This window comes from Myotis brandtii, unplaced genomic scaffold, assembly GCF_000412655.1.
Source record: "Myotis brandtii unplaced genomic scaffold, ASM41265v1 scaffold1282, whole genome shotgun sequence".
In the NCBI taxonomy this organism is placed as follows: Eukaryota; Metazoa; Chordata; class Mammalia; order Chiroptera; family Vespertilionidae; genus Myotis; species Myotis brandtii.
In genome coordinates, this window is record NW_005354519.1 from 1069785 (window position 1) to 1084047 (window position 14263).

Here is a 14263-nt window from a genome sequence, read left to right on the forward strand (position 1 = left end):
GCTAGGGGAAGCAAGCTGTGGAGCGGAGTCTCCTTTTCATGTGCGGCTGTGCAGGCAGGTGACCTTGCTGCAGGGTTCCCAGTGTGACCCAGGTACAAAAATAGCCTCTCTTGTGACCAGTGTGTGCTCAGCTCCCTGGCCTGAGCAAACAGCCCCTCACACCTGCACACTGTTGACTCGGTGTAGACATACAGCTACTTGTTTGCAGGTGCGAATGACTGTTTGTGTACCCAGAGTTGAGGGGGGAGGGCCATCCTCTTCTTCAGCCCACTGTTTCCTTAGAGCAGGTATCGTGGGGTCACAGAAGTAGCAGAATGTGCAGCCTGACACCCCAGGGCTGGGTCCTGATGGAGAGAGAGCTCTTAAAAACCCTCCCCTCCAGCCCTAGCTGGTTTGGCTCAGTGGATAGAGTGTTGGCCTGTGGACTGGAGGGTCCCAGATTCGATTCCACTCAGGGGCACGTGCTGGGGTTGCAGGCTCGATCCCCAGTGGGGGGCGTGCAGGAGGCAGCTGATCGATGATTCTCTCTCATCATTGATGTTTCTATCTCTATCTCCCTCTCCCTTCCTCTCTGAAATCAATAAAAATATATTAAAAGAACCCCCCCCTTCAAATATCGCCCCCCTTACTAGAGAAGAATCCACTCTTGCCTCTGGTAGTAGGACAAGGACAATCTGGACACCAGAGTAGCTATATTTAGGGACAGAGAACATTCGGAAAAGATATAAACATCTTTCAAAATAAGAAGCCATGGTCGTGGAGTCAGAGAGACTTCTGCAAGTTCCAAGCCAGGCTTTATATAGATCATAGGGGATAACAAAAGTGGCCCAGCCGATTTCACCAGGGCAACTGAAATGGACATGAGTTGAATTTACCAATTGTAAAACTCTATAGGCGTGGAAGATAAAGGTAATGGGGCTGGGGGAGGGCAGGGGAGTGACAAGTGATGGCAACTTTCCCATAGACGTGTGATCAACTCTGTCACCATTGCTATCACATGTACCTTTATTTTATGTATCAATAAGCAAGAAAATATGTCAAATTGTGATTCAGAATATCATACAGGCATATTGAAATGAGGAAATGAATTACAGCCTTTTTTGGGGGGTAGGGCAGGGCAGTTTAAAATTTCAAGAACTTTCAGAAAATGTAGTCCCTTTTGGTTCATTAATTCTACTTCTAGGGGAGTATCCTAAGAAATAACCAGAAATGCTAACATTTGTGTACAAAATGAGCCATGTTTACAAAATAAAAGTGAAAAACTGGGTAATGATTAAGTAAAGGTAATCAAAGGATGGTAATCAAAGGATGGCACATTTATGTGATGGGATCTTATACTGCACTCAAAATGAGCTTGTGAAGATTTTCTAATGTGGGAAAGGCTTTGGCATTAAGTGAAAAAACAGGCTCAAAATTATATAGCTTGACCTCAACCAGGCAAAAATGTATGTCAATATATATAAAGTATTCCAAAGGATATAATAGAACAAAATGCTAATGACACTGGTGATCTTCGAGTTATAGGATTATATGTAATTTATATTTCTTTACACATGTCAGTGTTTTCTTATTTTCCTGAAGTAAATATTTATACTTTTTATTCAAAGGAATCTTAATTTTGAAAGGAAAAAAAAGGGAGACAGAAGGTCAGAGTGGATCTGAGTGTTAGATAAAAACCTCAGGGTTACAGGCTCAGAAGGAGATATGAGGGACTAAAATCAGGCTGCTGGTGGTTGCTGCCAGACTTTCTTCCTGTCTCCTGACTGGGGAGAGCCCTGCTGTGTCTGGGATGTCCGAGAGTAAACATGTCCACTTCCCATGACAGTCCTTGGAGCAGATAGATCCCCAGGGGTTAAGGTCAAAGTGAGGCCCCAAAGCTATCCATCCTGCACTCCTTGCAAGGAAAGGGCATAATTTCTTTGGTCTCTAGATTTTCTGACCTGAGGTTAATATGAATAAACAAATAATTAATCCTCTGTGTTCTTTCCCACCCAGTAGATATGTTTGATGACTTCTCGGAAGGCAGAGAGTGTGTCAACTGTGGGGCCATGTCTACCCCACTCTGGAGGCGGGATGGGACAGGGCACTACCTATGCAACGCCTGTGGCCTTTACCACAAGATGAACGGCATCAACCGGCCCCTCATCAAGCCCCAGCGCCGGCTGGTAAGCAAGTACCCAGGCCACAGAAGTCCAACAGCCTGGGGTGGGGGTGGGGCACATTTCGCTCTTCTCAGCCCCTGGCTCCTACCTTGGTGGGACATTTCCTGGTTTTGAATTTTGGATTTCAAGTCATCTTTAGAAGAAGGTATGGTTTGAGGGGTTGGGTCGGTGGGTGGAGGCTACATAGTAATTTCTCACACCTTTAGAGTTAAGTTAGCTTGAGCTACAAAGTTTTCCAGACTGGACCTTGAGCAAAGAGCCAGATAATTTCTCTGGCAAAATGGGTTTATTCTGCAACAACGAAGATTTGTAATTCAGGGCATGTGGTCCACTGGTGAACCATGCCAAGTCCAGATGACAAAGGAGGGGAACATTCTTTCCTAGAGGAAGGAGGAGCTGTTGTAAACAAAGAGTCCATTGGAGGAAACTGGGAGTTAGAAGTATTGTGGCTTTTCATTGGCTGAGCTGTAAGTCTTGGGGCGGGAGGAGAAGACCCTCCTTCTACCTGCTGGAGTAGTAGAGTAGAAAAACTTCTTCCTGTTGGAGATGGAAAATATGTCTCTTGTTTGGAGTAATTATGATGAGTGTACCACATGAGACTCCCCTGACAGCCCCTCCCAACTTCAATTTAAATGAGGTTTCTATTTATTAGTCTTCATAAGAACATCTAATTCAAGCCCTTAATTATGCAGAAGTAAAAAGTGAGGCTCACAAAAGCGAGTGGCTTGCCTGGGGTCACATATGAATGAGTCCAGACTTCCTGGTTCCCAGTCCAGCGTTCTCTTGTACGTCTCCTGTGCTCCCATCAACTCCATGAGGAAGGTCAACTCTTCCTTTATTCCTTTGTTACTTACCCGTTTTTCATCTGATCAACCCAAATCCCAGGGAGGTTAAACAGTGTGTACTTGACCTGTGGCTGAGAAAAGGTTTGGAATTGAGCTTTTGGTTCTTTGTTCCATGGGCTTTTCTTACTATAATTTGATTTTGACCAATACATACTGGCTTTCATGTATATTAGGGAGGGAAGAACAGAGATCAACCCTGATGTTTCCCTTTCTTAAGGTCCCACAGCCCATCCAGTCTCTGATGACACTTGGATACAATAAATCCTCACCCACCACTTGAAAACCATATTAATTCTGCTTTTCTGCCTCCAGTGCCCAGTGCTCATTGGACTTTCCATCTAACAATGAATGACTAATAACGTCACTAAGCCACAGTCCGGACTAGCATTCACTCTTCTCCCAGGGCATAAATTTCCCCACCCCACCCGCCCCAGAGGCGGCCCGGGTGAAGGGAGGCCCTGGCGCTCCGGCTGGCCTGAGATGCTCACACAGGATTATGATCACCTGCTCCTGCCACCCACATAGGGGAGGCCCAGCCCTGCAGCACTCCCTCCCTGTGAGGCAGAAGCAGCAGCACCTGCCTTTTACTTGGACTTGAAGGGTTTGTCTCCTGTATTGCAGTCCGCTTCCCGCCGAGTGGGCCTCTCCTGTGCCAACTGCCAGACCACCACCACCACGCTGTGGCGCCGCAACGCGGAGGGCGAGCCCGTGTGCAACGCCTGCGGCCTGTACATGAAGCTCCACGGCGTAAGTAGTCCCACCCCCCTTGCAGGACCACCACCTAGACCAGCATCCTTGCTCTCTCATACCCATCACTCAGTCCTCACTCTTCTTTCTCCCTTCAGACTATAATTTATTTTTTCCTTCTTCTTTTTTTATAATTAAAAATTGTAAATTTTTTATTGATTCATAACGTATACAGTATAGGGTTATGTATGGAATAGCATATCGGGTAAATGGCCTCCACGGCTTTGCTATTTTTTCCTTCTTAACAGAGTATTTAGATATGGAAGGAACCATACAGACTACATTAGTCCATTCAGGCTGTTCCAACAGAATACCACAGACCGGGTGACTTCTAAATAGAAATTTATTTCTCTCAGTGTGGAGGCTGGGAGTTGGAGGTCAGGGTACCAGCATAGTGGAGTGAGGGTCCTCTTCTAGGTCACAGACTTTTCCTCACATGCAGGGCATGAGGGAGCTCTCTGGAGTCTCTTTTATGGACTATTCATCCCATTCATGAGGGTTTCACCTGCATGACCTAATCAACTCCCAAAGGCCCCCACCTCCTGAAACCATCGCCTTCGGGGATGGGTTTCTAACATGAATTTTGGGGAGACACAGAATTTCATACCATAGCAGAAACATTGCCACTCACTTCATCTTTAACATTATATAAGTCTAATTCCCATTTACAGATGAGGAGACTCAGAGTAGTCCCTATATATGGTTAGTGTGAAAAAACGAAGGTAGCAATTCAATGGATAAAGGATAGCTTAAGAATAATCGTATTGATAAAATCTGGAAAACACAAGCAAAGCTTGACCTCCACCTGCTACCAAAACCAAAAATAAGCTTGGGTGAATTAAAGATATGAAATGTAAAATATCTTTAAATAGAGACAATAAAAATACGAGAAGAAAATGTAGGAGATAATATTTGTGTAACCTTGTGGGTGAGAGGAGAACTTGTTAGACAAGTTTTCAGAACTCTTAAGCCATAAGATAAAAGTCAGGTATATTTGATTCTAGAACATTTAATATTAGTGTACAGAAAAAAGATACCTCAGGAAAGTAAAAACCAATACACATATCAGCAAAAGGGTTCATATTTCCAGAATACAGGGAGTTTTACAAAGCTCTTCATGTTCTGATTTGCAACAATCTCCATTAAAAAGTCAGTGTAGAATATTGTACACAGTATGGCACCATTTTTATGAAGAAAGAGAAAGAACGTAATTTATATGTCGCTGTTTATTTACACAGAGAACACCTGGAAGAATACATAAGAAACTGGTAGCATGTAGCATGGGTTGCTCTAGGAGAAGTAACAGGAGAGCTGGAGGGACCTGTTTTTTCACTGTGTACCCCCTTTGTAACTTTTAGTTGGTGCATCTCTTAGTTGTTCAAATATAAGTTAAACTAAAACAACACAAGCAAAACAAACAAAAAAAGATATCTTACAGAATAATAAGAAAATAACAATCCATCTTCCCCCATTTCCCCAAATGGGCAAAAGAAATAAACATATAATTCACAGAAGCCGCTCAGATTAGCCACTGAACACATGCAGAGAGGCTGGGCCTCACTAAAAATCAGGGAAATGTCAATTAACACAACCTTGAGGTTCCCTGTGTTGCCCGTGTGTTTGGCAAAAATTAAAATGCGTGATAATATAGCTGTGGTGTGGATTTGGGAAAACAAATACTCTCGTACTGTATATTGCTGATTTGTATGTAAATTATTACAAATATTCTTTCAGGAAATTAACCTGGCAGTACTTACTAAGGTTAAAAACACACATACCTTTTGATGTAGCAGCTCTACTTTTGAGAAACTAGCCTATAAAACAATAAAAGAATCAATACATAATGTTTGAAGTATTTATTGCTGCAGTGTTTGTATTGGCAAAAAATAGAAACAATCTTCAAGCCTCATAAAGAAACGGTTGAGTAAATTATGGCACATCCTATAACGTATACTGTTGCACAGAAATTAAAAAAGGAATGTGTCTTGACCTGGAGTAATGAAAAAACATATTGCAAAGAAATATATACATAGTATGACCCTATACTATGGAGGTGAGGGTACATTAGACATACACACAGATGGAAGGATGGGTGAGTACATACATACATACATGTATAGATATGCATAAGTGCATACAAGTTTGAGAAACTAGCCTATAAAACAATAAAAGAATCAATACATAATGTTTGAAGTATTTATTGTTGCAGTGTTTGTATTGGAACACAGTAAGGAACAGTCTATTTCTCCAATTGCCTCATGGGGACAGGATTGATGGTAGTGGGCTGGGAGGGGAGTTATGAACTTAATCTCATGCATGTTTTCATCTTAATGAGCAAAAAGTGGCTAAAATATCGCTAAGAACATTCATAAGATAATACACTTGTGTATTCTTCAATGAATGTATATAAGGATGTTTGTTGAATCACTGTAATAGTAAAAATGGAGAAAACACTCCAGGAGGAAAATGGTTAAAGAAACAGTTGTTCTCCAATGGGGAGTGGGGGAGGGTTATAGAGGAATATTATGCAGTATTAAAAAATTAAAAGTAGAATTACCATATGACCCAGCAGTCCCATCTCTGAGACTTTTCAATTCCAAAAAGAATTGAAAACTGGGTCTTGAACAGATATTTGTACACTCATGTTCATGGTAGCATTATTCACAATAGCCCAAAGGTGGAAGCAACCCATATGTCCATTGATGGGCGGATGGATAAACAAAATGTGGTATATACATACAATAGAATATTATTCAGCCTTTAAAAAAAAATTCTGACACATGCTACAACATGGATGAACCTTGAAGTCATTATGCTGAGTGAAATAAGTCAGTCACAGAAGGTCAAACACTATACAATTCTACTTACACGAGGTACCAAGAGTGGTCAAATTCAGAGGCAGAAAGTAGAATGGTGGTTGCCAGGGGCAGGGGAAGAGGGGAATTGGGGAGTTATTTAATGGGGACAGAGTTTCAGTTTTGCAAGATGAAAAGAGTTCTGGAGATGATGGTGGTGATGGCTGCACAACATTGTGACTGTGCTTATTAACACCACTGAATTGTATACTTAAAAATGGTTAAGATGGTGTCCAACCAGCGTGGCTCAGTGGTTGAGCATCAACCTATGAACTAGGAGTTCACGGTTCAATTCCCGGTTAGGGCACATGCCCAGGTTGTGAGCTGGATCCCCAGTGTGGGGCCTGCAGGAGGCAGCCAATCAATGATTCTCTCTCATCATTGATGTTTTGATCTCTCTCTCCCTCTCCCTTCCTCTCTGAAATCAATACAAAAATATGTTGTTTAAAAAGTTAAGATGGTAAATTTTATGTTATTTGTATTTGTTGTTTTTTTAATCCTCATTTGAGGATATTTTTTCCATTGATTTCTAGAGAGAGTAGAAGGGAGAGAGAGAGAGAGAGAGAGAAAGAGAGAGAAAGAGAGAGAGAGAAACATCGTTGTGAAAGAAACACATTGACTGGTTGCCTTCTGCATGGGCCCCAACCAGGGGGCCAGGGTCAAACCCACGACTGAGGCACATGCCCTTGACCAGGAATGGAACTTGTGACCCTTCAGTTTTCGGACTGATGCTCTCTCACCACTGAGAAAACTGGTCAGGGCTATTATGTGTATTTTACCACAATTTTAAAAAGTAAGTACTGAGGTGGGTGGGGATAAAGAAGAGCTGTGACCCTTCAGTTTTCAAACTGATGCTCTCTAACCACTGAGAAAACTGGTCAGGGCTGTTGTGTGTATTTTACCACAATTTTAAAAAAGTAAGTACTGAGGTGGGTGGGGATAAAGAAGAGGGCAAGATTCCTCTGAAGTTGGGATGGGCTTTACCAGGGCCTGAGTACACTTTCCCCCAAAGTTGGGAGTGCTATCTCATCTGACCCTCAGTTGACTAGAAGGCAAGTTCAAGTTCATGGACGCTGGTGCACTTCTCTTAACCGTTCGGTGTTGACATCTCTGAAGTGGCGATTGCTTTTCTTTCAGTGTTTGCAGGTGTGGCCTTTATTAATCCCATATGGGAGACAAGCGTAGACCAGGGACTATGCTGTTGTGGGCCGGGCCTAAAAGAAACCAGATGTGGGGAAGGCACAGCATTGAAAAACATTAGAAAGATGCAGGCTTGCTCCCCGGGCACTGGTTTGGGCCTCTGTGAGTGACAGCTGACAGTCACTGCACGTTTATGAGGAGTCAGATGCGATAAACGTATTGTCCGCGGACGGTTTATCTCAGCACCTGGCCACAGGTCCGTCTCTCCAGCATAATCTCTTGCTGCTCCCATGGAAACACCGCCGTTGGCTGTGGTCAGATTCAATGCAGTGAAAAGCTGCTGTAGGCAGTGTGTCTTTACATCCTCACTCCCAGGGACTGTCCCAGTTTATGCCCGTTTTCTTGGCATCGTCACTGAGAAGAGCACCGCCTTTCACTCTCACGGTGTCCTGATGTGGCTGATGAATGAAAGGCGTTGGCACACACTGTGCCTGCTGCCCGAAATACCTGCCCCCGTCTGCTCCACAGCCTCCTACAACTCAGACGTCCCTTCTTCCGGGAAGCCTTCCTTGATGTGCTCATGCGCCATTCCCTCTCCACCCCAACCCAGAACAGAGTTCTCCCCCAACACCGATGAGTCTGGTTATTTTCTAGTTGTCTGTCCTTCCCACTAAACGTGAACCTCTGGAGGGAAGGATCTGTGCCCTCCAGTGTCTGTTTCTTCAGGGTCTAGTATAATACCCAGGATGTCATAAAGGTGCTCAATACATTTTTAAAAAGAACAGAATTGATTTCTTTCTTGGCAGAAGTTCCAGGGGCTGATTTCCTTAGTCTCAGCGCCACGGTTTACAGAGGAATTGCTTAGATGTTGTCTTCCCATAGTGTGTGTATTGAAATATTGTAGCTGATCATGCACAAATGGAAAACCATATCTATCGACTTGTCATCTCAGGTTCCCAGGCCTCTTGCGATGCGGAAAGAGGGGATTCAAACCAGAAAACGGAAGCCCAAGAACCTTAATAAAGCTAAGACACCAGCAGGTGAGGGAAAGAGCTGCATGTAATTACATGAATAAGTCTGACGTCCGTGGAGTGTGTGGGAACGTGTTCTTGGTAAGGAGAGCCGGCCCAGGGAGTCAAGGTGTAACGTTGGCATCATCCATCCCTAGCTTTTCAGGACACAGTGAGGAACCCCGTAGAAGAGGGACATCACCACGGGACATATTGGAGCTTTGGAAGCAGGCTCGGGTCAAGTTGTGGCCTGATCATTGCCAGTCGCAAAGGCCGCAGTGGGCCAGCTGGACTGGTCGAGGGCCTGAAGGAAAAGGGAACCGTCCCCGGTCCCCCCATCTTTGGGATCTAGTCATGGTCATAACAGACTGGTTTGTAAGCCAGTGTATAATTAACATCACGTAGTACTTTGTACTTTAGAAAGTTTCTTCGCAAATATTCTCTTGTTGAGCTTTAAAGACCCCCCATGAGACCCCACTTATTATGTCCATTTTACAAACAAGAAGCTGAGGCTCAGAGAGGGCAGTGGTTTAACCAGAATCACACAGCTGTGGTTGGATAGTTAGAACCATGTTTTTACACGTCAGGGTCCAAATGCTGTTTAAGGTACCACCCTGCCTTCTCAATTTCCTAGATGAAGGCTGAGGACTACTTCTGTTCCCTCCCAGAGCCCTTCCTCCTCAGTGCTGCTACCAAAGGAAAGATCTCACTGGGAAACGCCCTTTGGGGGTCGAATGACCCTTTCAGAGGGCTGTCATTCTTTAAGGTGTTTGAACAAAACGTCAGGACTGGGTCCCCCCTGCCGATAGGTCAGCGGTTCTCAACCTGTGGGTCGCAACCCCTTTGGGGGTCGCCTAAGACCATTGGAAAACACATATATAATTACATATTGTTTTTGTGATTAATCACTATGCTTTAATTATGTTCAATTTGTAACAATGAAATTGGGGGTCGCGGCATTAGGAAGGTTGAGAACCACTGCATTAGACCTTTCAGTGTCTCTCCCCTGTGGTCCACACTGTTCATAAGTAACCCCACCCCACCCCAGAGAGCAGGTTTTTGGTTCATATGGACAATCCCCTATCTGAAATTCAAAGTCCAGGGGGGCTAGATTTGGCAGCAAAACCCAATCTGAACAGACACAGGCTATGTATCGTCTTTTATTTGCCACACTTGTGAATATTCCCATGTTTTGCTCTAGAACTATTCATGCATTTCAATGTGGGTATTGTCCCAGACCTCACTGGAGTTGTCCTCTAATGTACAGTATATGCCCTTTCAAAAATTAAAAATAAAAGTTTTGAGTCCTGAAACACCTGTGGCCTCAAGGGGTTTGGGATAAGGGGTGATGCCCCTGTCATTTCAAAAAAAAGTTCTCTTGAAAATCTCATTTGGGGAACCGATGCCCTCCACCCATGAAGGACCCCTGCTTCTCGCCCCAGCAAATATAAAGAAGCCATTAGCATGGACCTACCCCGGCTGTCTCAAAGGACAGCCACCCCTTGGTCCTTGCCTCTGCTCTGCTCAGGTGTCCTGACTCTGCCTTGTTCCAGGTCCCTCGGGCAGCGAGAGCCTCCCTCCCACCAGCAGCGTTTCCAGCAACTCCAGCACCGTGACCACCAGCAGCAGCGAAGAGATGCGCCCCATCAAGACAGAGCCTGGGCTGGGGTCCCACTACGGCCACAGCAGCTCCATGTCCCAGGTGCGCCCCTGAGCGGGGAACAGGACTGCCCCTGAGGAAGTAGGTTCCAGAGTACCAGCTGGCCAGGCCGGCACTGGGGTCTGGAGCACGTGACTGAGGGACTTGTCTGCTGCCCGTTGCCCTCGGGGCCCCACTCGAGGCTGGGGGCTGCCGGCACATCCGATCAAGCCACAGTGATCTGGACACACCTGTGAGAGACAAATGTTGGGCAGCTCCTCTGTCTCCTAAGGGAGGGGTGGTTTGACCTTGGCCTTGAAGGATGTGTAGATGTTAGGAGCAGGAAGGGAGGGAGGGGGGCCCTCCAGGCATGGGCAGAGGCGTGGAACTGGAGAGGGCCCGGTGGGTGGGTGGGTTGGGGGTGGTGAGGAGGTCACAGGCAGGATGTCGTTTTCACGAGGGCCAGCTGCAGGGCCATCTTTCTCGTGTGCCCAGAGGATGGACCAGCAGTCCCCTCATTCTCTTCTTTTGCAAATGGTGGCATCCCTGCTCCTGAACCCCCTTCCCACTGTGGCTCCCCTCATTTGGGATCGGGATGTTCCTGGTCGCAGTCTCCCGTTAACTCTGACCTTTCCCTGCCCATACTTGCGGGAGGCCATGTCTAACCAGCTCTTTGCTGTCAGGTGAAGAGCAGCTGGCTCTGTAGAATCAGCAGAGCCAGGAGCCCCTTCCAGATGGGAAGACGGCTACTGCTTGAAAGTGGGGCGCTGATGGTGATGGGATTGTAGCGAAGGTCTCAGGTAACTATCAGAGCTTCAGAGAAACCAGAGTAGTCGCAACCTACTGGTCATGGTGCTCAGTGGCAGCTGATGAATCACATAGACCCTCTGCACCCACGTGGAGGAAAAAGTATTGCTGGGTCCCAGGTCTTGCCCTTGTCCGTTGGCCGCTCCTCTGGTCCCTCTCCTAGGCGTGGGAGCCAGCCTGGGGACATCACCTAACGGGGCTCCCTCTCCTGAGCCCTCAAGAGTGACCCCACTGACCTCATGTTGCTCTCTTTGCTTTGCAGACATTCTCGGTCAGCGCCATGTCTGGCCACGGGCCCTCCATCCACCCGGTCCTCTCGTCCCTGAAGCTCTCTCCACAAGGCTACGCAGCTTCTAGAGCTTCAGAGAAACCAGAGTAGTCGCAACCTACTGGTCATGGTGCTCAGTGGCAGCTGATGAATCACATAGACCCTCTGCACCCACAGCACAGGGTGGAGGAAATGGAAATGCTGGGTCCCGGGTCCTGCCCTTGTCCATTGGCCGCTCCTCTGGTCCCTCTCCTAGGCGTGGGAGCCAGCCTGGGGACATCACCTAACAGGGCTCCCTCTCCTGAGCCCTCAGGAGTGACCCCACTGACCTCATTTTGCCCTCTTTGCTTTGCAGACGTTCTCGGTCAGCGCCATGTCTGGCCACGGGCCCTCCATCCACCCGGTCCTCTCGTCCCTGAAGCTCTCTCCACAAGGCTACGCAGCTTCTGTCAGCCAGTCACCGCAGGCCAGCTCCAAGCAGGACCCTTGGAACAGCCTGGCCTTGGCCGACAGTCACGGGGACATAATCACTGCATAATGTCACCTCCCTCCCTCCTCAGATTCCTGCACAGACTTGGGACTTAGAGAACCGCGGAGGCGAGGACGGCTCCCAGCAGCCAGCCTGCTCTGTCTGGGAATGACTCCGGAACAACTGGGAAGAAACTTGAAGTCGATGATTTGGTGAGGGGAGTGGGTGTAGGATTTCATCAGATGCCTCTTCAAGATGAGGGGCTGGGACGGGCCCAGACTCTGATCTGGACGCACCCACCCTTCGCGAGGAGCACACTCAAGTCCCTTCCGTGGAGCTGGAGACTTCTTTCTCGTTTTCTGCCCCACTCCACCCTGACAAGAGATGAGCTGTCCTTCTCTACCCTTCCATCACTGTGGCCTAAGATGGTGGTTTTCCCCTGGTGTTCCCGGCACCAGGATCTGAGGGTGGGGAGAGGGGCAGGTGCTGCGACCCTGCTCCAGCCTGAGCCAGGGCATCCATGTGCCTTTCACTGTGACAGGCCCCTCCAGGCAGCTCCTGCCCGTGCCCAACACTCCCCTTCAGGCTCAGCACCCCCCCCCCACCCCGCTCCCCTCAGGACTGAATCCTGACTCCAGGAACGCTGAGCATCGCCCGTGTTACGGGGTGCTCCGTGGGGAGACGGAGGAGAGGCTGCCTCACCCACCATGCAGTATGGCTTCGCAAAATCTCAACTTGGCGATGGTGCCTCCCCCACGTTCCTTTCCCGGCTCACAGCGTCATCCCTTCGCTCCTTCTCTTCACCACAAGGCCCCTGAAAAGAAAAATCCCTTCCACTGCTCCGTGCGATTCAGCCTGCCTCTGGCTTGGCCGTGTCTCTCCCTCAGCAAAACTAGAGCTCAGCAGTTTAGCCGAACAGCAGCCACCAAAGTCTGCCCCCCAAAATCCTTCCTCCGCCCCATCATGCACAGGGAGTTCTGAGTGAGAACAAAAAAGGTTCTGCTGCTAAAGCGAGTTTGACCGACACTCACCTAAGACTTGAGATCCCTCTGGAGAGGCTGTCTGGACACCCCGGGGCTGGGCCGGCACTAGATGGGGAGCAGGGTGTTCCATGGATTCTGACTCGCACTCGGATCTTGCTGACGCCACTTCTGTTCTGCAGAGCTGGGCCTCTGGGCCAGGCAGCGAGTCCACCCAAGGGGTGCAGCGTGCCCTCCTGGCATCAGAAATCCCTTGTCCAAGAGGTGAAAAGCTAGCGATTTTGCAACATAAATTCAAAGCAAACGCAATAAAACTCATGAAAAGCAAGATGACGACTGCTACGAGAAGACACTGAATTGGGCCTTGAGGGCTCTCCGGTGCTGGACTGGAATTGGCCTTTTTCTTAGCTCCACGTTGCTGTTTCTGCCTGTGATGCCGGAGCTCACAGACTCCTCCCTCCGTGTCCTCCTTATCCACAGAGCTGCCGCAGACTGTGGCCTTACTGCGTCCTACCCCGAACACCCAGGCCTCCCCCGCCCCCGCCCAAATCCTACAGGCTGTAGCAGAGAATATCTCTAAACCAAGATTCTGCTCTAATCATCATTTACATTGCTTTCTTTCCTGAAGGCCACCCTCATATTCTTTCCCTAACCCGTTAACATTGTCTTAAGGTGAAATGGCTGTAAAATCAGTATTTAACTAATAAATTTATCTGTACTCCTCTGTCCCTTCTCCTCCTCCCTCAGTTATCTTTCCTGGGAGGTTTGATGATGCCCTTCGCAAGGCAATCTTGAGTCACCGCGGCCCCTTCGCCGATCCGCTCACAGGCGGCACCTAAGATCATTTCCTTCCTTCACTGTCTGCAGTTGGCCAGGTCCTCTGTTTGTGGCGGTGACGGCTGAAAGGAACACTCCCCCTGGCCCTGCCACTGACTAGCCTGCAACCTTGACAGGTCATCTCTAGGCTTTGGTTTCCTGAGAGGAGGGTTGGGTCAACTGTCAGTTAACTAAGGTTCCTGTGGTCCATCAGCTGATGCCCAGTGGCCGTTTTTAGAGCTCCCCTCGGGGATCACAGGGCCGGAACATGAGGCAAAGCTTAGGGGCAGTGATCGCTCCAGCCACCTGAGTTGAGGTGTGTGCCAAGGGTCACCCTGAGGTGCCCTTCCATCTTCCTCTTCTCTTTTATGGTGCCATTCAGACAAGCCCTTTGAGGGGCAAGCAATGCTCCACACCAATGGGAGAGGAGAGAAATGTCTCCTTTATCCATTTGTCTTCACCTTCTTAGGCTCCAGAATTGCTTACTTGCTTCATCTTAAAAGTGAGGACGGGGTGGGGGGTGTG

The 14263-nt window shown here is 47.7% G+C and overlaps 1 protein-coding gene across 2 annotated transcripts; it reads left to right on the forward strand.

The window, feature by feature from the left end:
• The first annotated feature begins 1996 nt into the window (after positions 1–1996).
• On the forward strand, positions 1997–13708 carry GATA4 (GATA binding protein 4). Of its 2 annotated transcripts, XM_005859624.2 has the most exons (6): positions 1997–2165; positions 3629–3754; positions 8702–8789; positions 10313–10461; positions 11468–11546; positions 11908–13708. In XM_005859624.2, exons 1-6 carry the CDS (start codon positions 2001–2003, stop codon positions 12009–12011), a joined length of 711 nt encoding a protein of 236 aa, XP_005859686.1. In that variant the 5' UTR covers positions 1997–2000; the 3' UTR covers positions 12012–13708. The 2 variants fall into 2 exon arrangements, with proteins under 2 accessions (XP_005859686.1, XP_014389787.1); XM_014534301.1 differs by lacking the exon at positions 11468–11546 and having other exon boundaries at positions 2000–2165; positions 11829–13708.
• Positions 13709–14263: the final 555 nt, after the last annotated feature.